Raw genomic sequence first — 27849 nt, 5'->3', positions numbered from 1 at the left:
ACGTATATGGCTCCCTACCCCCACCCTAAGGTGGTGACTGATCCTGACACCAACTCTGAACTGTGACGGGAATCCCAACACATATGAGTTTGAGCTCCATCCCTGTGCTGTGCGGTGTCCTTCCCCAACTCATTATACTGTACATATACAGTCACCTATTTGTATATTAAATTATACATTGTTAAATCATCCTTCTTGTTATGTTCAGTTTTGTCATGCACAATCGCAGTCTCATCTCGCACGTATGTTATCTGTATATCCACTTGATATATAGAAATCAGTATTGGGGTTTTTTCCTGTTTGTAATATTTTTCTTTAATTTTTTAAAAAATCTGTATGATGTTCTTCTTGTGTCTCTGTGTTGTAAAAAGAAACATAAAAGTGGTATTTTCTTCCCCTTTAATTGCAAAAAAATAAAAAATATAAGAAAAAACGTATAAAAACAGAAAACCATCTATTTGGTAAATGTATATGTTGTGGGTATCCAGCTCAGTGTAACTTTTAATATTATATGTAGTTCTGTCTTTATTTATCTCTTTATTTATCTAAAAATAAACAAATAAAACAATTAAAAAGCACCTCTTTGTCTTCTCTGCGATCAACTGCATGCGCTGCATGTCTTGTAAAAAGTAATATGAAGTGGTGTTCCTATTAATCATTGTAAATACTAAACCAATATTATTGAACTACCTAATTTATGTATGGTATTCTTTACTGTACCTCAAATTCCATGCAAATAAAGCATATGGCCAAGAATTAGAATCCTCCCTCTCCTTCTACAATTCACTGCTCCTTCTACCCATCTCCTGATTCCTTCACTCCTTTTCCAACCCACGCAACTCTCCTAGCCAGGGAGTAGACGTAACCTACTAGATGGCCTATCAGGTGGAACCTTTTTGATGATGAAGACTCCATTACATGCACTAGCCATGCATCTTGGTAGGTGTACTAGTTACCAACTGATGATCCCAAATTGACATACTGGGGTGAAATGCTGGCAACCAAGGATGAGTTAGCTGGAAAATTTATAATTTCCGATAACAGACCATTTATATTGGAATTATAAAACAGAGTGCATCGCCAACATCAAAGATGCACCCAACTTGATCCCACTGGGGGACATAGTAATACCTCAGAGAATGGATAACCCTCAACATCAGCATGGATCTGGACCTGAAGAGCAGATGCACCAAGCTGGAAAGAGCCTACCACCTCTGCAAGAACATATACAGATCTAAATCCCTCTCCCATAACCTCAAACTCAAACATTAGAGAGACCATCAGTTCTGTATGCCTCGGAAAGCTTGAATCAATCAATCAATACTGATCTGCATTTAGGGCAGTCGCCCAGGTGGCAGATTCAATATCTGTTGTTTTCCTAGCCTTTTCTTAAACGATTTCAAAGAAATTGGAAATTTATTGAACATTTCCCTTGGTAAGTTATTTCAATCCCTAACTCCCCTTCCTATAAATGAATATTTGCCCCAATTTGTCCTCTTGAATTCAAACTTTATCTTATATTGTGATCTTTCCTACTTTTAAAGACGCCACTCAAAATTATTCGTCTACTAATGTCCTTCCACACCATCTCTTCGCTGACAGCTCGGAACATACTACTTAGTCGAGCAGCTTGTCTTCTTTCTCCCAATTCTTCCCAGCCCAAACTTTTCAACATTTTTGTAACGCTACTCTTTTGTCAGAAATCACCCAGAAGAAATCGAGCTGCTTTTCTTTGGATTTTTTCCAGTTCTTGAATCAGGTAATCCTGGTGAGGGTTCCATACACTGTAATCATACTCTAGTTGGGGTCTTACCAGAGACTTATATGCCCTCTCCTTTACATCCTTACTACAACCCCTAAACACCCTCATAACCATGTGCAGAGATCTGTACCCTTTATTTACAATCCCATTCATGTGATTACTCCAATGAAGATCTTTCCTTATATTAACACCTAGATATTTACAGTAATCTCCAAAAGGAACTTTCACCCCAACAATGCAGTAATAAAACTGAGAGGACTTTCCTATTTGTGAAACTCACAACCTGACTTTTAACCCCATTTATCAACATACCATTGCCTGCTGTCCACGTACGAGATTATCGAGGTCACGTTGCAGTTGCTCACAATCCTGTAACTTATTTATTACTCTATACATAATAACATCATCTGCAAAAAGCCTTACCTCTGATTCCACTTGTTTACTCATATCATCTATATACAAGGTGGCGCACGAATAGTTGACACATTTAATTTTAGAATAACAAATTTATTTTTCACAGAACATTAATGAAATTTTAGACACAGGCATCTTGGTCCCTGGAAATACATTTCACTATATCACATGTTCAATGTGGCCTCCACTGCGGCGGACAACCTCTTTGAGATGAGTACGCGTGTTTCTGATGACTTTGCGGCAAAGGTATTCATGAATTTCACTGCAGGGCTACACGATCCGAGCACGCATTTGCACGCGGCTTTGAGATCTTGAAGCGAAGAGGTTTTCTTTCAAACATCCCCATTATAAGACATTACAAGGATTTAAATATGGGCTTTAAGGAGGCCAGGAGAATCTGCCATTATCGTTGTACTGTGGGTAACGATGAGACATTACACGATCACCAAATACTCCCCTCAAATACTCAAGAACATCGTTAGCTGTGTGAGGTGTTGCACCATCTTGCACCAGCCACTACGTATGAATAGGGATAGCGAGAATTTGAGGCATGAATTCATTCCCCAGCACGTCCTTCTACTGCTGTGCAATAACTGTCTGACGAAGAAAAATGGTCCGTTTAACCCATGTCTTGACAGACCTATACACAGACTCACTTTTCCCCATACGTGTTTTTTTCGTGAATAATATCCTTTTTTTCTGTAGTCCAAAACTGAACATTTTGTTTATTAACTGCCCTGTTGAGATTAAAATAGTCTTCATCAGAGAACCAAGTGTTAAACAGTACTTCATCTTTATTTTGAGTCCATAAGGCATACTGCAAACTCTTCTGCCTGAGAAGATCTGTTAGCTTGTGTAGTACAGTCATTTTGTACAGGTCACCGTGTAACATTCTTAGAACTGAATGGCACGATATTCCAATTTCTCTTGAAGCTCTCCGTGTTGACTTGTGTGGGCTGTGCTGCATGGCGACCCTCAGCGCAGCGATGTTTTCAGGAGACCGAACTGCTGGTACACGTGGTCGCTTTTCTTCCTTCATACTGCCTTGTTCTTCAAAGTTTCTGTATAAGCGAAGGACGGGTTCCTTGCTCGTGCCTACCTAGTCTGAAATACAGCTCAAAATTTCCTTTGAGTCGCCTTAACACTTTTTGATTCGCAATAAATGATAACTGTTTTGGTACACTGCTGAACGGAGAGTCGGCTGTGGTCAGCCATGGCAGAAAGCTCACTGGAATGCAGGCATTTGGAGACAAAGCAGCAGTGTCATCTCTAGAGTTATTTCCATGAAACAGGGAAGGTGTGCGCGAAATTTTAACAACATAGTATGTAAGTTGCATTTTATATTTGCTTTTCGAGTGTGTCAACTATTCATGCGCCACCCTGTATATAAAATAACTTGTCCTGACTGACTGACTGACTGATTCATCATCGCCGAGCCAAAAATACTGGAGATGAAGAAATGAAATTTTGAGAATACACTCATATTAACATGTAGGTGCTCGCTAAGAAAGGATTTTTGGATATTCCTTTGCTAAGAGGGTGAAAAGGGAGGTGGATTTTTAAAAGGTGGATATCTATATCTCAAAAACTTGAAAGTTTACAGAAGTAAAATTTGGTATAATGAATCTCCTTTAGAAATAAAGAAACACGTATCTTTTTGTTTTCAGAAAATCACATTGGGGGGGGATGAAAAAAGGGGGGGAAATGGGTTGAACACCTATTATGAGGAGACTTATATCTCAAAAACAGACATGAAAATTGGTATTTGGAATCTCCTTTGAAAATAAAGAAACACATATTTTTGTATTTTTGGATAATCCAATGAATAGGGGGCGAACAGGAGTGATAAACTGGGTGAATTTTTAGAAAGACTATATCTGCAAATTATCTCAGACACATAACATATTACAGATTTGAAAACTGGTATTTGGAATTTCCTGTAAAAGTAAAGAAACTTTTTTTTTTTTCTTTCTGAATATCCACTTAAAGGGAACTGAAGAAGAGGGTGAAGTTTTAAAATTAGCATTTCTACAGTATATCTCAAAAACTTAACATGTTGCAGACGTGAAAATTGGTATTTGGAATCTCCATTAAAAATAAGGAACACATATTCTTTGGTTTTCGGAAAAATAACTTAACGGCTGGGGGGTGTGAAAGAATTGAAAAATTAGTTGAATTATTTGTATAATAATGTATGTATACCAAAAAATCTAAAGATGTTACAAACGTGAGAACTGGTATTTGGAATCTCCTTTAAAATTAACACGCATTTGGAGGGGGGGGGGGAATTCAACTTGGTAGTGGGGGATGAAAACGGAGATGAATTCCTTTTATGAGTATACATATATCTTGAAAACTGAAGATCTGTGAACAGTCGTGATAATCGGTATTTGGAAGCTCTTTTAAAGAACGGGTACTGTTTATTTTTGGAAAATTCACTTGAGTGGGGAGTGTGAAAGGAAGTAACAAATTTGAATTACTTTTGTGGAGAAACTTATATCTTAAAACTGAAGGTTACAGACGTGGAAATTGGTATTTGGAATTTCCTTTAAAAATAAAGAAATGCATTTTTGTGTGGGGGAAACCAACTTAATGGGCAGGGGTGGAGTGAAAAAGGAGCTGAATTCTTTTCATGGGGATACTTATATCTCAAAAACTGAAAATGTTTACAGGCATGATATTTTAATTGGAATTTTCTTTCAAAGTAAAGAAACACGTAATCTTTTGTCTTTGGAAAATCCACTTAAGAGGGGGGTGAAATAATTGAGAAATTAGTTTAATACTTTGTATGAGAATACTTATAACTCAAAAACTAAAGATGTTAGAGACATGAAAATAAGTATTTGGAATCTCTTTTAAAAATAAAGAAACACACATTTTGTAGGGGGGGGGGGAATCAACTTGGGGGCGGTGGCGGTTAGAAAGGAGTTAAATTCCTTTTTATGAGGATACATATATCTCAAAACTGAAGATGTTACAGTCATGATAATTGGCATTTGGAAGCTCCTTTATAAATAAAGAAACAAGATATTTGGTTTTTGGAAAATTCACTTAAGGGGAGGGTGAAAGGAAGTGAAAAAAGTAATTCTTTTTATGGAGAAACTTATATTTCAAAAACTTAATTTACACACATGACAACTTAACGGGCTGGGGTGACAAAGGCGATGAATTCTTTTTTATGAGGATACTTATATCTCAAAAACTAAAAATTATAAAGACGTGAAAATTGGTATTCGGAATCTCCTTTAAAAATAAAGAACATACATTACATACATTATCATTATAGACTGTTATGCCTTTCAGCGTTCAGTCTGCAAGCCTCTGTGAATTTACTAAACGTCGCCACAATCCTCGATTTGCAACTAGTGTTGTGGCCTCATTTAGTTCTATACCTGTTATCCCAAAATTGTTAGAAACCGAGTCTAACCATTGTTGTCTTGGTCTACCTCTACTTCTCTTAACCTCCATAACAGAGTCTATTATTCTCCTAGGTAACCTTTCCTCCTCCATTTGCCTCACATGACCCCACCACCGAAGCCGGTTTATGCGTACAGCTTCATCCATCGAGTTCATTCCTAAATTAGCCTTTATCTCTTCATTCCAAGTACCCTCCTGACATTGTTCCCACCTGTTTGTACCAGCAATCATTCTTGCTACTGTCATGTCTGTTACTTCTAACTTAGGAATAAGATATCCTGAGTCCACCCAGCTTTCGCTCCCGTAAAGCAAAGTTGGTCTGAAAAGAGACCGATGTAAAGATAGTTTCGTCTGGGAGCTGACTTCCTTCTTACAGAATACTGTTTATCGCAACTACAAGCTCACTGCATTAGCTTTACGACACCTTAATTCAATCTCACTTACTTTATTACCATCCTGGGAGAACACACAACCTAAATACTTGAAATTATCGACCTGTTCTAGCTTTGTATCACCAATCTGACATTCAATTCTGTTGAATTTCTTACCTTCTGACATCAATTTAGTTTTCAAGAGGCTAATTTTCATAGCAAACACATTGCGCCTATTTTCAAGTTCCAAGATATTAGACTGCAGGCTTTCGGCACAGTCTGCCATTAAGACTAAGTCGTCAACATAGGCCAGACTGCTTACTACATTTCCACCTAACTGAATCCCTCCCTGCCATTTTATACCTTTCAGCAGATGATCCATGTAAACTACGAACAGCAAAGGTGAAAGATTACAGCCTTGTCTAACCCCTGTAAGTACCCTGAACCAAGAACTCATTCTACCATCAATTCTCACTGAAGCCCAATTGTCAACATAAATACCTTTGATTGATTTTAATAATCTACCTTTAATTCCATAGTCCCCCAGTATAGCGAACATCTTCTCCCTTGGTACCCTGTCGTATGCTTTCTCTAGATCTACGAAACATAAACACAACTGCCTATTCCTCTCGTAGCATTTTTCAATTACCTGGCGCATACTGAAAATCTGATTCTGACAGCCTCTCTGTGGTCTGAAACCACACTGGTTTTCATCCAACTTCCTCTCAATGACTGTTCACACCCTCCCTTCCAAGATGCCAGTGAATACTTTGCCTGGTACACTAATCAGTGAGATACCTGGATAGTTGTTGCAAACCTTCCTGTTCCCTTGCTTATAGATAGGTGCAATTACTGCTTTTGTCCAATCTGAAGGTACCTTACCAACATTCCATGCTAATTTTACTACTTTATGAAGCCATTTCATCCCTGCCTTCCCACTATACTTCACCATTTCAGGTCTAATTTCATCTATTCCTGCTGCTTTATGACAATGAAGTTTATTTACCATCCTTTCCACTTCCTCAAGCATAATTTCACCAACATCATTTTCTTCCTTCCCATGAGCTTGGCTGTTCGCAACACCACCAGGATGATTTCCTTTTACACTGAGAAGATGTTCAAAATATTCCCTCCACCTCTCCAGTGATTCCCTGGGATCTATTATGAGTTCACCTGAATTACTCAAAACACTGTTCATTTCCTTTTTCCCCCTCTTCCTAAGATTCTTTATTACTGTCCAGAAAGGTTTCCCTGCTGCTTGACCTGCCTTTCCAGGTTATTACCAAAATCTTCCCACAAGTTCTTTTTGGATTAAAAAACTATTTGTTTTGCTCTGTTTCTTTCATCTACGTACAAATCCCTGTCTGCCTCTGTCCTTGTTTGGAGCCATTTCTGATAAGCCTTCTTTTTACGTTTACAAGCTGCTCTCACTTCATCATTCCACCAAGATGTTCGCCTTTTCCCATCTTTACACGCAGTTGTTCCTAGCCATTCCCTTGCTGTTTCTACTACAGCATCCCTGTATGCCACCCATTCACTTTCTATCTCCTGAACCTGCTTACTGTCTACTGTTCGAAACTTTTCACTAATCATATCCATGTACTTCTGTCTAATTTCCTCGTCCTGGAGATTTTCTACCCTATTCATTTGCAGACAGATTTCACTTTCTCTACCCTAGACCTAGAGATACTTAGTTCACTACAGATCAGATAGTGGTCTGTATCATTGAAAAATCCGCGAAAAACTCTTACATTCCTAACAGATTTCCTGAATTCAAAGTCGGTTAAGATATAGTCTATTATGGATCTGGTACCCCTAGCCTCCCATGTGTAGCGGTGAATAGCCTTATGCTTGAAGAAAGTATTCATAACTGCTAAACCCATTCTAACACAGAAATCCAGCAAATGTTTCCCATTCCCATTAGCTTCCATATCTTCCTCACATTTACCAATCACCCTTTCATATCCTTCAGTTCTATTCCCAACTCTCACACTGAAATCGCCCATTAGCACTATCCTTGCTGTTGACCCTGACCACAATGTCACTCAATGCTTCATAAGACTTGTCAACTTCATCCTCATCTGCACCCTCACATGGTGAATACTCGGAGACAATTCTAGTCCTAATTCCTCCAACTGACAAATCTACCCACATCATTTGCTCATTTACATGCCTAACAGAAACGATGTTACATTCAATGGTATTCCTGATAAAGAGCCCTACCCCAGACTCTGCCTTTCCCTTTCTAACACCCGTCAAGTACACTTTATAATCTTCTATCTCTTCCTCGTTATCTCCCCTTACCCAAGTATCACTTACTCCTAGCACATCCAGATACATCTTCTTTGCTGACTCAGCCAGTTCTACTTTCTTTCTTCCATAAGCCCCATTAATATTGATAGCTCCCCATCGAATTCCATTTTGTTCGCCAAGTTGTTTCCAAGGAGTCCCTCGCCTGTCAAATGGGAGTGGGACTCTGTTACTCCCATAGGTCCGAGGCCTGCTTAAATGTTCTGAGCTTGGTAAATTCATGAAGCGGGATGCTACCCTACTTGCACATAGTCCAAGTGAGGATCTCTCCTCTAACGGGTTATGGACCACCGGTGAATTGTATAGTCCTAGCCACCTGAGCACAAGGAGGACCATGACTCAGAATATGTCCGAGGTGCCCACTCCCATTCCATAGCAACTGGTATCCTAACTCCCAAGACCACTTACTAGGCCACTCAGCCATTGCCCATGGTTCACGAACTAGGACGTGACTACAGTAACCCACACCATGAACCATAAATAAAGAAACACACACTTTTCGGGAGGGGGGAATCAACTTAACGGGTAGGAAGGGGGTGGAAACTAAAGATGTTACATATGTGAAAATTAGTGTTTGAAACTCCTTTAAAAATGAAGAAACATGCATTTGTTTTTTTCGGAAAATCGACGTAAGGTGTGTGGGGTTGAAAATAAGTAAATAAGGAGTTGAAATATGTTTATGAGGATACTTTATCTTATAAACTGAAGCTGTTACAGATGTGAAAGTTGGTATTTTGAATTTTCTTTCAATATAGATAAACACGTACTTTTGTTTTCAGAAAGTCCACTTAAGGCAGGAGAGGGGTGGAAAGAAGTGAAGAAGAAGAAGAAGAAGTTGAAATATTCTTATGAGTATACATTTATCTTAAAAACTGAAGATGTTATAGACATACAGGCATGAAAACTGGTATTTTGAATCTCCTTTTAAAAAAATGAAACATTTTTTCTTGGAAAATCTAGTTAAGGGGCTGAAAAGAATTGGTGGGTGAATTTTTGAAATGAGTACTGGTATATCTACATTATATGTCAAAATCTTAACATATTATAGACAAGAAACTTGGTATTTGGAATGTCCTTTAATAATACAGGAACCTGTAGCCTTTTGTTTTCAGAGAAGGAACTTAACAGGGTGTGAAAAGAAGTGAAAAAAAATTGAATTATTTTTTATGAAGATACTTACAACTTAAAAACTGAAGATGTTACAGATGTGATAATTGGTATTTGGAATCTCCTTTTAAAATAAAGAAACATCTATTTTTGTTTTAAGAAATTACACTTAGATGGGGGTGAGGGAAGAACTGATCAAGAGGTTAAATTCTTTTCTTAGGGATACTTATGTATATCTCAGAAACTGAAGATGGTACAGGTGTGAGAATAGGTATTTGGAATCTCCTTTAAAAATAAAGAAACATGTATTTATTTTTTTCATCTTGAGAGAAGACTTTTTCTCACATGTACAGTTCTATGTTGAATGGTCATCTTAGCCCCAAAAGGTAATACCACAAACATGGTTTACAAAGAATTTCTAGGGTAAATGAAACTCAATTTTTGGGTGAGTTTTTATACTTTAGGAATTTTCAGATAATGTCTCAGTACAATGCCGAGGAACGATTACATTGATCAAATTACGAAATCCACGCGAACGAAGCCACGGGTAATTGCTAGATTATATATATATATATATATATAAGAAAACATAAAGATCCAATAATACTGCCTTGAGGAATTCCCCTCTTAATTATTACAGGGTCAGATAAAGCTTCGCCTACTCTAATTCTCTGAGATCTATTTTCTATAAATATAGCAACCCATTCGGTCACTCTTTTGTCTAGTCCAATTGCACTCATTTTTTCCAGTAGTCTCCCATGATCCACCCTATCAAATGCTTTACACAGGTCAATCACAATACAGTCCATTTGACCTCCTGAATCCAAGATGTCTGCTAAATCTTGCTGGAATCCTACAAGTTGAGCTTCAGTGGAATAACCTTTCCTAAAACCGAACTGCCTTCTATCGAACCAGTTATTAATTTTGCAAACATGTCTGATATAATCAGAAAGAATGCCTTCCCAAAGCTTACATGCAACGCATGTCAAACTTCCTGGCCAGTAGTTTTCAGCATTATGTCTATCACCCTTTCCTTTATACACAGGGGCTACTATAGCAACTCTCCATTCATAGCTCTTCCAAGCAAACAATAATCAAATAAGTACTTCAGATATCGTACTATATCCCAACCCATTGTCTTTAGTATATCCCCAGAAATCTTATCAATTCCAGCCACCTTTCTAGTTTTCAACTTTTGTATCTTATTGTAAATGTCATTTTTATCATTTGTAAATTTTAATACTTCTTTGGCATTAGTCTCCTCCTCTATCTGGACATTATCCTTGTAACTAACAATCTTTACATACTGCTGACTGAATACTTCTGCCTTTTGAAGATCCTCACATACACACTCCCCTTGTTCATTAATTGGTAGATAATCGGTCCATTACTTTTCTTAATATACGTAAATGATTTAGGGAATAATATAACATCAAAAATAAGATTTATGCAGATGACATAATTGTTTATAGGGAAATAAATACCATTGAGGATTGTTCAGAATTATAAAGGGACCTTGAGAGTATCCAACAATGGGTTGAAGAGAATAATATGAAGGTTAATGGAGGCAAATCAACTGTTACAGCATTTACAAATAGGAGTTTTAAAACTGAATTTGATATACTTTGAATGGGGTAGTTATCCCAAAAGATGGCAAGTGCAAATACTTAGGTGTGAGATTTCAAAGTAATTTGCACTGGAAGGGTCATGTGGATGACATTGTTGGGAAAGTATACAGATCGTTACATGTCATAATGAGGCTACTTAAAGGATGCAACAAAGAATTAAAAGAGAAAAGTTACCTAAGTATGGTTTGTCCATTATTGGAATATGCAAACAGTGTTTGGGATCCTCACCAAGAATACCTAATAAAAGAAATAGATAGTGTGCAGAGGAAAGCAGCTAGATTTGTAACAGGGGATTTCAGGAGAAGGAGTAGTGTATCAGAAATGTTAAAGGAACTAGGGTGGGAAACTTTAAGTAAGAGAAGGGAGAAAAACTAGACTTACAGGATTATATAGAGCCTATACAGGAGAAACAGCATGGGGAGATATCCGTGAGAGGCTTCAGTTGGAAAATAATTATATTGGCAGGACTGACCACAAATATAAAATTAGAAGGAATTTTAGCAGAAGCGATTGGGGTAAATTTTCATTCATTGGGAAGGGTGTGAAGGAGTGGAACAGTTTACCAGGCGTAGTGTTTGATCCTTTTCCAAAATCTGTACAGATATTCAAGAAGAGAATAAACAGCAACAGAGAAAATAAATTAAATGTTAGAGGGCATTCGACCAGTGCAGGTTAATATAAATAAAAAATGTGTGTGAATAAATTAATTCCATCCCCTGGTCTAAGGAGTTGGACAGCCAAAGTAGGGGACTGCCTGTAGGGGTGAAGTACAGTGGGAACTTCGAGGGCACTGGGACCGCTACGGTAGCTGTGAAGGCCCTTCAGGAACTCTGAAAAGTTGTGGCAAAAGGGGCTCTGGTTAAGACGCAGCAGGTCGTTATGCTACTTAGGTTCCAGAATGGGTAAAGAAAAAAAAGTAAATAAATGCAATGTAAATCTTAATCCTATACCAGTTGTACAGTATCATTTGAAGTAATTCCACATACTGTATATCAGTTGACTATATTTGTAAGTAGTATAGGAGATATTATAAGTAGAATTTTGTAAACAATATACATTTATTAAGGATGAGCTGTGTGTTTAATAGAAAAAATTGTTAGCGTAAATTGTATAATATTGTATTATAGGAAAATTTTCTTCTCTTGTTAATTTAATATTTAGTGCTTGACAATAATGTATTTTTGTGTACAATTTGCCACCGAGGTAGACACCTCATTTGCAAATAAAGAGATTTTTATTTGATTTTGATATTATTCCTGGAATGTCCTTCTTGGAACCTGTTTCTGCCTTAAAATACCCTTACATACCCTTGCAATTTTCACTAAAATTTGTATGACTGCCAATTTTGCTTGCCATCATGTTATCCTTAGCTGCCTTCTTTGCTAGATTCAATTTCCTAGTAAGTTCCTTCAATTTCTCCTTACTTCAGCAAGGAACAACTCAGAAAACTGGCCTTATAAGGCCCCATGAGTATAACAGTTACACATAGTCACATGATAAACAGAAATTTAAAATAATTAAAACACATCAAAAACCAGCAAAATGAGTATAAAATAAATAACATGCAACTTACATAACATTATTTAATTCTCAAAGGATGAGAAATGGGGAACAATCCACAATATATAAGGAACTACATGCTTCACACATGCATACAACATGACATCCTGTTTAAGCTTGGCACCATGGCAGCCCTACAGTGGGCAAGATTGATTGATCAATCAATCAATCAATCAATCAATCAATCAATCAATCAATCAATCAATCAATCAATCAATCAATCAATCAATCAATCAGTCACTACTGATCTGCATTTAGGGCAGTTGTCCATCTGGCAGATTCCCTGTCTGTTGTTTTCCTAGACTTTTCTTATGTGATTCTCAAATCAACCCTGAATTTGCTAGTAACAGCAATGACGAATGATAATGCACCAATCACAGTGTACTCCCAACACAGAGTTGAAAATATGAAAGCTCTAAATAACTCTGTTTACATTTCAAGGTGGACATGACTTAATGTGAATTTAAAATACCGTTACAAACTGATGGATCGAAAGATCCCTAAGAACGATCATGGCTCCCATCAAAGAGGAAGGTAAATACAGAATCATACACAAGGAGGAAATACACCAATGACTTGAAGTATTTCAACAACTATGAGAAAGAAGAAATTAATCTTCTACAGTCATGTTCTCAAGATGGACAACCACAGACTCACCTCAAGAATCTTCAATATAGTCCCTAGAGGGAAAGTGACTAACGCTGAGTGGACAAGACTAGTTAGAAAAGACAAAGGAAAAACTAGAAACTGACTCCAATGAAATCTATAACAGGGATAAGTACATGCTGAGCTGAGTGGCTCAGACAGATGAGGCGCTGGCCTTCTGACCCCAACTTGGCAGGTTCGATCCTGGCTCAGTCCGGTGGTATATCATCATCCTAGTGTCGGTAGATTTACTGGCATGTAAAGACAGCGACCACACACGTGTGGTATTTTAAGCTGAATTTAAGAAACATTCCTACAAATTACAATTAGTAACACACACTGTGTGGCCAAAAGTCATGGGAAGAGATGTCCATTAGAAAATGTGCTGTGTATGACCCCTGAGCGTTGCAGCCAGCTGCGGTGTAGCTGAGCAGTTCGTCACAGACACCAGTGTCATGAAGATGGCAACATGTCATGAGTTAACCAACTTTGAATGTGAGATGATCATCGGCGCATGGTGCACAGGTCATAGCATTGAGGAGATTACAGGCGAATTCGAGTTTCTGAGGTCAACAGTGTCGAGGGTGGATCTTCAATATCACAGGAGGAATGTTACCACCATGTAAACTTCTGCATGGGAAGACCACAGGTATTTAACGAACGGACATCATGTTGCCTCCGCAGAAGCATACTGGTCGCTCGACAGGCTAATGTGAGTCAGGTCACCGCACAGTTGAATGTTGGGAGATAGGGACCCATTTTTACCAGGACTGTAAGGAGGCAACTGCACCGCATAGGCTTCACCAGCTGATGACCAACTTGCATCCCTTTGCCGACACCTCGACACAGAACTCAATGACGTGCATGAGCGCTCAAACATTGGCAATGGACTGTGGAACAACAGCGGCGTGTGATATGGTCCGATGAATCCCGGTTCCAGATGTATCAAGCTGATGTGTGCATGAGAGTGTGGCATATCCCCCATGAAGCTATGGATCCTGCATGTCAAGAAGGTTGTGACCAGGCAGGAGGTGGTTCAGTTCTGGTCTGGGTGGCGCTCTCATGGATGCAATTAGGCCCCATTGTCCGGCTGCAGGGAGCGCTGGCAGGTGCACGTTAGGTGCACATTCTTTCAGATCATCTGAATCCTTTTCTGGCCCTAGAGTACCCTGATGGAGATGCCATGTTCCAACAGGACAATGAGCCATGTCACCACTCTGTGGTACCACACACGTAGTTGGAGGAGCAATCCAGTGAAGTTACAACCATGGATTGGCCCTCCAGATCCCCCGATCTTAATCCAATCAAGCATTTATGGGATGCTGTCGATGCTAGTGTATGCTCCATGAACCCCGCACCAACTACACAAGACCAACTGTGGGTAGCAGTGCAAGATGCGTGGGTCAAAATCCCTCCAGAACGATTCCAACACCTTGTAGAGTCAATGCCACACTATATTGCTGCTGTTTTGAGGGCTCGCGGAGGAGCAACTCATTATTAACATCACATTCAGTCTCTGTCTATAACTTGTGGACACTCAGTGTATATATGTTGTTGTTGGGTCATCAGTCCATAGACTGGATTGATACAGTTGTCCATGCCACCCTATCCTGTGCTAAACTTTTCATTTCTATGTGACTATTACATATTACATCTGATCTAATATGATTGTCATATTCATACCTTGGCCCACTCATACCGTTTTTACCACCTACACTTCCCTCAAAAACCAACGGAGCAAGACCTGGATGTCTTAAGATGTGCCCTATCATTCTGTCTCTTCTTGTCAAATTTGGCCTAATCAACCTCCTCTCACCAATTTGTTTCAGGATCTCTTCATTCATGATTCAATCTACCCACCTCACCTTCAGCATCCTTCTGTAACACCACATTTCAAAAGCTTCTATTCTCTTCCTTTCTGAACTAGTTATCATCCATGTTTCACTTCTATACAATGCCACGCTCCAGACAAAAGTCTTCAAAAACATATTTCTAATTCCTATATCAATGTTCGAAGTGAGCAAATTTCTTTTCTCAAGGAAGGCCTTCCTTGCTTATGCTAGTTTGCATTTTATGTCCTTCTTTCTTCTGCCATTGTTAGTTATTTTACTACCTTTAAAACTTCATTTCCTAATCTAATATTTATTGCATCACCTGACTTCACTCGACTCCTCTCCATTACTGTCGTTTCAGATTGATTTTCATCTTGTACTCCTTCCCCAAGAATCTGTCAATACCATTCAGCAATTTCTCCAGATCTTCTGCAGTCTCAGATAAAATAACAATATCATTGGCAAATCACAGGGTTTTGATTTCCTCTCCTTGGATTCTGATTCCCTTTCCAAATTCCTCTTTGCTTTTCTTCACGGCCTGTACCATATAAATATTGATAAGGAGGGGGGACAAAGTGCAACCTTGCCTCACTCCTTTCTGGATTGCTGCTTCTCTTTCAAAACCCTCAATTCCTATCACTGCAGGCTGATTTTTATATAGATTGTAGATAATACTTCGTTCTCAGCATCTGATCCGATCACCTTCAGAATCTTGAATGGCTTGGTCCAATCAACATTATCAAATGTCTACTCTCGATCTACAAATGCTATGTATGTGGGATTGTCCTTCTTAATTTGATCCTCTAAGCTCAGATGTAAAGTCAGGATTGCTTCACATGTTCCTACATTTCTTCTGAAGCCAAACTGATCTTCTCCCAACTCAGTTTCAACTTCTCCTTCCATTATCCTGTAAATAATACATGTTAAATTTTTTCAGGTGTGAAATACTAAACTAATTGTGCGGTACTTGTCACCACTGACTTTCTTGGGAATAGGTATAACAAAATTCTGCCAAAAATTGGATGGCACTTCTCCTGTCACATATATCTTACATACACTAAATGGAATAATTTTGTCGTGCTGGTTTCTCCTAAGGCAGACAGTAATTGTGAGGGAATGTTATCAATTCCAGGTGCCTTGTTGCTATTTAGGTCTCTTAAAAGCTCTGTCAAATTCTCATTTCATCAGCATCAACAGTTTCTTCTAGCTCCAGAACCATACCATCTATGTATTTACCTTGATACAACTGTCTGATATGTTCCTGCCATCTTTCTGCCTTCTCTTCTTTCCCTAGAAGTGGTTTTCCATCCAACCACTTAAAATTCATAAACCTAGTTTTACTTTCTCCAAAGGTTTCTTTGATTTTCCTGTATGCAGCACCCTTTCCTATGACCATACAACCCTCAACATCCTTTCACTTCTCAGTCGGCCATTCTTCCTTAGCTGTCCTTCACTTTCTATCCACTTCATTTCTTTATCGCTAGTAATTTTTTCTGCCCTCTTCATCTTTGGCATTATTGTATTTTTGTCATTTATCAATCAGATATAGTATTTTCTGAGTTATCCATTGATTCTTAGGTGACCTTTCCTTTCTTCCTAACATTTCTTCAGCAGCCCTACTGACCTCATTCTTCATGACTGTCCGTTCTTCCTCTATTGTGTTTCTTTCAGCCTTTTCATTTAGTCCTTGTGCAACATGTTCCTTGAAACAATCCCTTGCACTCTTTTCTTTCAACTTGTCTAGATCCCATAACCTTGCAGTCCTTCCTTCTTCAATTTCTTGAACTTCAGATATCATTACATGACCAAGAAGTTGTGGTCAGAGTCCACATCTGCTACTGGAAAAGTTTTGCAATCCAACACCCTGTTTCTGAACCCCTATCTAATTATAATGAAGTCTATTTGATACCTTCCAGTGTCTCCAGGTCTTGTCCACATATACAGCCTTCATTTGTGGTGCTTGAACCAAGTATTAACAAGGACTAAATTATGATTGGTGCAGAATTCAACCAACCAACATTCTCTTTCGTTCCTTTGTCTCAATTCATATTCTCTTACTGTATTACCTCTTCTTCCTTGCCCTACCACTGCATTCCAGTCTCCCATCACAATTAGATTCTTGTCAACTTTTACATATTGTATTAAATCTTCTATCTATTCATATTTTCTTTCAATTTCTGCATCATCTACTGAACTAGTAGGCATATAGACCTGCACTATTGTGGTGGGCATTGGTCTGTTGTCTATCTTGACAACAATAATCCTTTCGCTATGCTGGTCATAGTAGCTTACCTGCTGCCCTATTTTCATATTCACTATTAAACCAACTCCTACATTTCCCCTGTTTGATTTTGTGTTGATAATTCTGTAGTCGCCTGACCAAAATTCCTGTTCTTCCTGCCAAGGTACTTCACTTAAACCAACTACATCTAACTTTAGTCAAGCCAACTCCCCTTTCAGATTCTCTAACCTACCACAACGATTCAAACTTCCAACATTCTACGCTCCGACTCGCAGAATGTCAGTATCCACCTTCCTGATAATTGCCCCTCTTGTGTAGTCCCCACCTGGAGATTCGAATGGGGGACTAGTTTATCTCCGGAATATTTTACCTGGGAGGAAGCCATCATCAGTACATCATTCATACAAAGAGAGCTGCATGCCCTCAGGAGTTAGCTACGGCTGTAGTTTCCTGTTTCTTTCAGCTGTGTAGCAGTATCAACACAGCTAAGCCACATTGAGTATTATTACAAGGCCATATAGTCAATCATCTAGACTGCTGCCCTTGCAACTTCTGAAAGGCTGCTACCCCTCTTTTGATGAACCATTCGTTAGTCTGGTCTCTTGACAGATATCCATCCGATATGGTTGCACCTGCGGCTTGCCTATCTGCTTCGTTGGGACACGCAAGTCTCCCCACCGTGGCAAGGTCACAAGGTTCACAGTGGAGGCTGTGCTACCAGGCATATATATGTATATATACATGAAAAATTAAATTAGAAGCATCAAAATAGGTATCAGTTTCAATAAAACTGTACAAGCAGATTAAAAGTTATTAAACTAACGTAGACCTTCCAGAAATACTGTATCTTCAAGATCCAGGAACTCTTCTACAGAATACAAAGGATGCTTAATAAATAATCTCTTTAGTTTTGTTTTGAAAATTGGATAAGGAATTGGCCGCCAGCCTAGTGGCAATTTGTTGTCTCTATCCACGTATTAAGAAATTAGATTTTGTCTTTTCTAATCTACAGTATGGTATGTCCAATTAATTCTGTGTTCAGTGCTATGATTTTGCATGCCTCTTTTGTTATTTCTTTATGATTCATCATCGCCATCAATGTCCCACTCCAGTCACCCGGGTGTGGTTTTCTTCATATCTTACATTTAGTAGTGTGTTATATATTTGTATAAACTATGACTGTCATTACTGATGTCTCAATAAACAGAGGCTTACAGTGGTCAGTCCCAGATGCTTTAGTAATCAAGCACAGTGCCTTTTTCTGCAAAACTGGTACTGTATTTCCTCTGTTGGCTACTGTTGCCCCAGAGCAGAAAGCCATACTGGAGAATACTGTGAAAAATGCATAATAAATGTGCAATATATAATTGCTAGGTACTTGATCACAAACTGCTCTAAGCAGATACAATATTTTGGAGTCTCTTGAAAACAATGAATACCGGTATATTACAGTTTTACATGTACCCTCAATACCAAGCTGTAGAACACACCTTGGTGTAATATAATATGGACTTATTCCCAAAAATATTTTGTCTTGCAGCTAACACACTAAAAAAGTGATTCTTCTCCATGAAAAATAAGATACTATGGATGTGTTTTAAAGTAGTGGGAAAATATTTTGACTGCTTGGGAAAAAATTAAAATAGCAAAAATTAGATAAGACATTATTTATTTTTTCCTTCTCTCGATAAAGTCAACAAAAGTTATATTCAATATGGATAGTTTGCAGTTCACACAGTTCATGCAAGTTCAGCAAGGTTTTTTGAACAGTTATTAAAACTACTGTCTAAAGATAATCAATATGATTCAGCACAAATCATACCAGTAATTAACACAGCTCTTTTACCTCATTTTGAAACATTTGACCCAGAAAAAGAGTCATTTCTTAACTATAAATATTGGTTTTAAAATTATATTGAAATGAAGAAAGAAATCAAAATCAAGTTCAACAATCGTCTCAAGATTAATCATCAACTCAATGAAGAAAATCAAGAATCGATTACAACGAATTAGGTATCAAAAGACTTTGTCTACAATGTGGAAGAAACAACCATTTGGTAAAAGATTGTCAAATAGACAAATTAAGCCTTAAATGCTTTGGATGTAGTAAGGATGGACACGTTGTCAAAGTGTGCATTCGTACGTTGTAAACCGCAATTCAACATCCAAATAACAATTGACTAGTTAAAGAAGGATACAAGACCAATGTACGTGACTATGGAATTAATCAAATAATTGACATTTGTCAGAATCAAGCCACAATAACTGATTTTCAATGTTTTCACACTCATGTCAATATTCAAGGCAAACCTGTTACATTTGAAATTGATTTTAAGTTTCAGGTCCTATACGAAAGATGTTTTCACTCCTGATGGGAAAGTTCAAGTTAATGTGGAATATAGTGGACATACAATTCAAGACAACATTTACATTGTACCAGAAGATTACACATCTCTGTTGGGAAGAAGTTGGATACAGTGACTGAAAATAGATTTGGGAGAAGTGGATCAAAGGTACTTAACAATAGCTCCAGCGATTCACAGCATTGAAGAAGTAGATGAGATTATTGTGCAATTCCAGAATATTTTTCAAGAGAAGGCTGGTTATGTTCCCAACTTCAGGGTATCTCTTAAACTGAGAGAAAAGATAAAACCAATTTTACACAGATAAAGGGAAATTCCATATGCACTTTACAATCCAGTAGGAAAGGAATTGGACACATTAGGAAAAGATGGTATCATTACAAAAATTGAAACCAGCTGTTAGGGATCTTCTCTTGTGGTGTTACCGAAAGCTGACAGAGGAGTTCGACTGTAAGTGTACTACAAAGTTGGGGTAAATGAGCAACTTATGGATGCTCATTATGCATTCCAGAAAATTAGTGAAATTCTTAACAGCCTACACGATTCTCATTTCTTCTGCTGTTTGGAATTTTTTATAGCTCATTTACATGTACCAGTAGACGAACAATCCAGTGAAATTCGCCAAGGAACATATCGAATGAATCGCCTATCCTTTGGCATAAAGACAGCACCTGCTGAGTTCAACAGAATTGTTGATCAAATCCTATGAGATGTACCGAAGTCAGAGAAGTACTTTGATGACATCATAATACATATGGCGCCAAAAAAAAAAAAAAAATGCAAAGCAAACCTTATTGCCTGCCTCGAACTGCAGAAGTACGACCTACATCTCAGTTGTCAAAAATGTGCATTTTTCAAACAACGCATTGAATTTTTAGGACACATTGCCGAATTCAATAAAATTTCAAAATCACCACGGAAGATTAAACCTATTACTGAAATGAGAAGACCCAGGACAGAGAAGTAAAGACATTTTTGGGACTAGTGACATATTACACCTGGTTCATTCCAAATGTCTCATCATTTACAGTGCCACTACACCATTTGTAGAAGGAGAACATTCATTTCCAATGGAAAAGTGACTGCAAAGCAACTTTCATTTGATTGAAGCATTTGATTAGCATGCGATGTGAGTCCTACCGGCATGAGTGCTATTCTGTCACATATCATCGATGGCCAGGAACATCTGATCACGTTTGCTTCTCGAGCATTGACGTTGCCTGAACAGAATTATTCACAGCTTGACTGGGAAGCCTTAGCAATTGTGTTCGGAGTTGATCATTTTTATCAATATCTATTTGCCAGACAATTTATAGTTGTAACTGACAATCAACTATTATCAAAAATTTATCACCGAAATGTGAAACTAATGCAGATGACTTCTGCCAGATTACAGCGCTATGCAGCTTTTATATCAGAACTCGACTACAAGGTAATCTACAAAAAGGGCTCTGAAAATTCAAATGTTGACTGTTTATCAAGAGCATCAGTAGACAACAAAATGACGCGACACATCGACAGGTTTATTAACGAAGAAGTTCGTCTTCTATGTGAGGAAACAGTTCTTGTAATCAAGTCATCACATTCAAGTCTATCCAGAACGAGACATACAAGGATTCTAGCCTCTCAACAATTTTGACAGATCTTCAAAAAAACAGCAACACCAAAACTTAATTTTACACTGACAACAGAATTTTGTTCAGAGGAGATAGGATTATAATTTCATCAATTCTGAAATCGTCGATACTAGACGAACTCCACCACACCCACAGTGGAATATCGAAAATGAAACAACTTGCTCACTGATATGTCTATTGGAAAAACATTGATAAGGACATTGAGGCATTGGTTTGTTCCTGTCCGGCATGTGCTAAAATCAGGAATAATCCACCAAAAGCTCCACTGCGCCCGTGGGATGAACCAGAGAACAACTAGCAGCAAATTCACATAGATTATGCAGGACCCTTTTAAGGTCAACTTTTTTCTGGTCATCATGAATGCAAAATCAAAATGGGCAGAGATAAAACTGACCAAATCAGCTCCATCTTGAACATCAACAATTTAATTGCTTCTTTGTGTTTTCTCTCTGCATGGGTTTCCCAATGTAATCGATTCAGACAATGCTACCATTTTCAAAGGCAAAGAATTTCAAGAGTTTTGTAAGGAGGCTGGAATATTTCAGAAATGTTTTGCTCCAGGATAACCAGCAACAAATGGGTCAGCTGAAAGGAATATTCAGACACTCAAAAAGAGATTGACAGCTATGACCAAAGATTCTATGCTAATGCAGAAAAAAGTTAGAGAAATTCTCTTTCGATATAGAGCAATGCCATTAAATTGTGGAAAATCTCCAGCAGAACTGTACCTGAATAGACAAATTCATATTCGATTGGATGCATTGATGCCAGTGAAATTCAAACCAACCACTGCTCCCAACCAATCAGCATGACAATTAACTGTGGGAGATTGTGTGCAAGCCCATTATTATGCAATAATAAAGAACAGTGGAAGCTTGGAACAATAATGAAAAAATTTGGTCATCTTCATTATTTGATTGAACTTCGCAATGTTTACATTTTCAAATGCCACATTGGCCAACTCAGACTAACTGCCATCCCACCAAGGAATTCTGTATCAATTGCACCTGAAACGAAGAACCATGTAGATCACAAAAAACCTGATTTGGTAGACTTGATTAATTTTCCTAAGCCAACAGTTCTGCCTGAATCTGAAAATCCTGTCAACATCAAGGAACCAGATGCAGCAGACGAAGATGTCAATGAGCCAACACAGGCCCATTCTACTAGAGAAAGACGTCCTCCAGAGTATTTTCGTGATTATGTTGTATCTAAACATTGGAAACAAATTCAATTCTTATAATCACAGGAATAGAACCAGCTTTTGGGTGGGAGATCTATTATAACTCTATGAGAGTAGCGACCTCAATCGATCGGAGCTCTGCAAGACTGATCGGGTCTCTGGATTGTTTTGGTTGTGTATAGTTCAGTTCAGTAGTTATCGGAATACAGAAGAGTTAAGTTGTGTATAGCATTATCAAATCAAGTCTATTTCTTTCATCTAGCTTTTGACATCAAGTTAAAAAAAGTTTTTAATATATATTTTATGTATGTCTTTTATTCTATAGAGCCAATGACCTAGATATTAGGCCCCTTCAAACAACAAGCATCATTATCATCATCATCATCATTACAATGTTATTCCATAAGAGAATGATTATTCTTTACCATGCTTTGTCAGCTGATAATGACTTGAAACAAGTCGAAATATGTACTGACCATTTTATTTTGTAACTGATAACTGTCAATATGGATAACAGTGAAATTTGTAATAATTTCTTGTGAGTTTTCATTTATTATACTGGTGTTGGATATTTGCATGAGTTAATTTGTTAAAGAGAAAAGGTGATATTTTTCTTTATTTTTTATGTAATTTAAAACTATTTCAATTATTTACACAGAAATCAAGCACAAATGTATACATATAAGGTAAATGGGGCTATTTCCCCCCACTCCCTGTACTTTATAAAAGAGATCAGGGTGGGCTAGGAATCATTCTTAATCAAGGATACTTCTGGGAATATAATTTCAAGTGTTCACAGGGAATCTTTTCGAGTTCACTTGAGAATAGAATTATTACTGACCTGTGTGAGAAACAGCTGTTTCAAAGTCTGCAGCCTCACTTACTTGCCCCTTCTCTGAAATAAAGTAAATGTGTTAGTAAATAAACATGAAGCACTCAGCTTTCACTTTCATATCATGTCATCGATAAGGGCCAGATTTTTGGGAAGCCAAAGAGAGACACTAAGAACTTAATTGGTTGGACAAATAAATGATGTACTATATTTTTTCATATGGCATATTATTACGTAAAAGTATTAATATAATTGTTTTCTTGTATTTAAGTAATAAATGCTGTTCATATTATAACAGTTGGTACATAGTATAAAAGACTGATGACATTCTGAAATAATATTTAGGTGAGCTACCTTTAACATAATCACTTGTACTTTTCTGGGAGTGTACTTTCTGTAAAATGCACGAGTCCCTTCTAAGCTTTTCATAAAACTTCCCACAGGTAAGACTGCACGAATGCATTTTAGTACAAGCATTTCCTTCACTACTTCAATCTTCAGTTGAGGATTGTTTTCTGTTCAGAAGTTATCAAGGTTACGAATTGTTCAACTGGGACATTCAACCCAGGAAGACAAAAAGCAATTCAGTAATGAGCTTCAAGTCAATCTGAGGAATGTGTCTGGCACTCATCATTGATTGACATGGGTTTGAGGTCACTTTACTCTTTAGTGATACACGTTTTCTAGTAGTTACTTTCATCAAAAACATCCATTGTCATCGACTGCAACACTGCTGAATATATTCAAAAGAACTTCAATCAAAGACATTATATGTTATCAAGAAGTGAATGAAATGTCGTATGGCTTTTAGTGCCGGGATATCCCAGGACGGGTTCGGCTCGCCAGGTGCAGGTCTTTCTATTTGACGCCCGTAGGCGACCTGCGCGTCATGATGAGGATGAAATGATGATGAAGTCAACACATACACCCAGCCCCCATGCCGTACGAATTAACCAATTAAGGTTAAAATCCCCGACCCGGCCGGGAATCTAACCCGGGACCCTCTGAACTGAAGGCCAGTACGCTGACCGTTCAGCCAACGAGTCGGACATCAACAAGTGACTGCCTTTAAAGTCAACCAGATCCTTGAAATGGCAAGACTCTTGCTTAAGGTAAGTTACATGATAGAAATTAACTGCAATGTTCAAATCTCTTTTTTTCAATCCATTTAAATGCATTAATTTTTAAGAGCAAACAGAGATGAGCGGAAAACCATTTGGTCCTTTGCTGATGTTCCTCATATTAAACTGATCAGAACTGAAGCTACTTCAATAGCCTGATATGTTCTTCAATATTCGGTGATGCCAATGATTGAAGTGAAGAGGCAATGTTGTGTATTCAAACTCTGTGTAACTAATGCGATTCCACACCCAACAGTTGGCAATATGGTGGACACAGAGAGACTTTCAACTACTAACCATGAGTTTTGGTCTTTTCTATACTTGTCTGTAGTTTTATCCTCTAAATACATGGATTCTCTAATCAGTTTGTGTTATTTATCAACCCACAAATACAAAAATGGTGTCAGGAGTGGGATACAAACCCATTGGTCTGCAGAGTTCCCTTGGTGGTCTTCATAGCGTAGAGCGCGTCCTTCACTGTTTGGACATACCATTCTGCTTGGACATTAATTGATGGATGGTACGATGCTGTAAGCTTGTGGTACTTCACACCACTGTTCTGCAGGAAGGTCTTGAATTCTTCTGCGATGAACTGCCTACCGTTGTCCAAGACAACGGTGACTGGAATGCCATGCGCTGTAAACAAGTCGTCCATCAGGGCGATTGTTGCTGCTACTGTTGTGGAGGTCATCGGCTTGACCTCGAGCCACTTGCTGTAGGCGTCTACAACAATCAGAAGCATAGTGTCAGCTACTGGGCTTGCATAGTCAATGTGGATGCATTCCCACAGTGCCTTTGGGTACTCCCAGTGATGCTCGCGGAACTTGGGTGGAGCATGTGCATGGGTTGCGCATCTGGTGCGCGATTTCATGATCTTCTCAATGTCAGATTCGATGCCTGGCCAAAACACGATGGAACATGCCATTTCCTTCATTTGGACGATTCCGAGGTGAGTTGTGTGCAGGTCGTTGGATTTTTGACATAGGCTTCATTATTGAACTTTTAACAGACCCCCTTGAACGGCTAATGTCTCCGGTCAACGCTCATCTAACATAAGAGATTTCAGTTCACGCACTTGGCATCTTATTTTTTCCGTTTTGGTCTTGAACTCCCAGCAAAAATGAAGCGGCTTCAGGCGTAATCAATCCTGTTTGAAGTGTTACTACTCCGTGTCTGCTACAATATGTGATTTTTCTCGCCCGTTCTCACGTATCTATACAAGAGTGGGATTTAATTATTTCTTCACTTAAAAGATTATAACCATCATGTTTTGTTATGTATGAACATTCTTATTAACTGACTGGCAGCCATGAGTTTGATTATTACACTACCAGCTCTGTGTTGTACCTTATGTTTTTAACCTCTGGCAACATGATTACGTGTTTTTTCTAACTCAGCCATGATGAACACTCTTATATATTTTCACTCTTGTTTTTATGTTTGAACATTCTGATTGACTGACTGGCAACATTGATATCCTAATGATTTTAATTATTTCACTACCAGCCTGTATTGTACTTTCTGTTCTTATCCTCTGTCTCAACTCGATTGTGTTTTTTCTCTTAGCCATGTTGTAACATTCTATGTTTTATTCACACTAGTTTTAAGCCTATTTTCATTTTCTAAATATAAATGTTGATTCTTAGGGTGCCATATATGTTAAGGACACTAGGTTCAGGGCCCCTGACCTAACTTTAGGCTAAGATTTATTTTCGGCTGATGATGCTTATGACTGTTAAGCGACACATGTCCCATCTTACAACGCCTGTTGTAATGTTTATTTCCTAAATATAAGGAAAGATAAGTATTGGAAAGGTGGTGTTAACTATTATTCTTGTTTTAATGTTCATATCTGATGTCCAATATGGTCTACAATGAGATTTATTACTTGTAAAGTTGAGGTCGTCGGAGCAATACAGTCTCCAGGGAAGCAGTTGATAGATGTCAACATGTGCGGTGGAACTCCATCACGTTGAAACCACATCCTGCAGAGGTCAAGGAGTGGCACATGTTCCAAAAACAGTGATAGTTCATCTTGGAGAAACCGCAGATAGCGTTGGTCATGACCATGGAGCTCCTGGAGTAAGTGCAGATGGTATGGATGAAACCGGTGGGTATGCAATATCCTCATAACAGATGCTCAACTGATTTTCGTCTCCTGTGCAACGGCAACATGTGCTAGTATGAAGGTTACATCAGATAGCGTCCAACACAACCTCTTCATTATCAGCAGACATCATGGAATGATCTCGAACAGGCTGTGTCCTTCCCAGGGATGCAGTATCCCGCAGGCATCTTTCCACACACGGAAATGTCATGCCCGTCGGTTGTCGTCTATCCGGATAGTGTTCTTGGTACAGGCGTTGTGCATGGTATGCATTCTGTCTAGCTTATCCATAGATAAATAACATATCCACATACTCGTCACTGGAATACATCTTGAGGCAGTGAATAAACTTTGTGTTGTGAATTGCTTCGAAAGAGGGGAGTTCGCACAACACAGCTGCCATTGCAGGTTTTTGTCATTCCAATGGGGCATACTTTGCCCTACCTGTGGTCTATGAAGCTCGGAACATGTACGAGGTAGCTAACTGGCCACAGACCATCATCTCCTCATCCTCGTCTAACCCAGCACGATACCCTATGCAACAATACATGTGGTCTTTTACAGGGTCAAATAAACAAATCAGTCCTTGGAAGCTATCGACTATGTAACCTTACCACATCCCAGGTAACTGGCCATTTAAAAAAATTCTTATGTAGGATTTGACCCTCCTACCCAGAGCACTGTCCACTATCATATATCTCCCCGCCCGATTGCCATGTGAGCTACTGCGACACTTGAACTACGGCGCCCACTTCCCAGCCTATACAGTACCGTGCTCCCGGTCTGTGCGCCCACCTCCTGCTTTAAAGTACATGTTCTGTGTATCTGTACTCATTTTACGGGTTCATTCAAGCTACCCATAATGAATGAATAGTGGCGCTCATGATTCCTGCTGTCTTCTGGCCCATAAACACACATCTCATTATATTACCCCAGTTTAGAGAGAGGGACTGATGTCTCTCAGAATTTTAGTAAATGTGAAGGGATGAATAAAACTGGATCATAAGGGGCTGGTGGACCATCTGGTATTATATCATTGCAGTTCAAGTGAAGGTCATTTGAGCAAAAATCCCGATAGCCATCTCCTAACCATCCATTAGGAGCTACAAATCTCACTCCCAAATGCCCATAAACCCATTCTATGGTCTCATTTAACCTTTATCATCAATCAATCAATCAATCAATCAATCAATCAATCAATCAATCAATCAATCAATCAATCAATCAATCACCACTGATCTACATTTAGGGCAGTTACCCAGGTGACAGATTTCCTACCTGTTATTTACCTAGTCTTTTCTTAAATAATTACAAGGAA

At 38.4% G+C, this 27849-nt stretch overlaps 1 protein-coding gene across 4 annotated transcripts in view; it reads right to left on the bottom strand.

The window, feature by feature from the left end:
- Positions 1 to 27849, bottom strand: part of LOC136858235 (synaptic vesicle glycoprotein 2A) — a 263056-nt gene that overhangs the window by 221391 nt on the left and 13816 nt on the right. For all 4 annotated transcript variants that reach the window (XM_067137635.2, XM_067137634.2, XM_068225463.1 and 1 more), the window contains exon 2: positions 23313 to 23366. In XM_067137635.2, the coding sequence (XP_066993736.2) occupies positions 23313 to 23366 (54 nt within the window). The remainder of the gene's footprint in view (positions 1 to 23312; positions 23367 to 27849) is intronic.

This window comes from Anabrus simplex, chromosome 1 (assembly GCF_040414725.1).
Source record: "Anabrus simplex isolate iqAnaSimp1 chromosome 1, ASM4041472v1, whole genome shotgun sequence".
NCBI lineage: Eukaryota > Metazoa > Arthropoda > Insecta > Orthoptera > Tettigoniidae > Anabrus > Anabrus simplex.
Note: the sequence above shows the minus strand (reverse complement) of the source record. Positions and strands in the feature narration are given on the sequence as shown.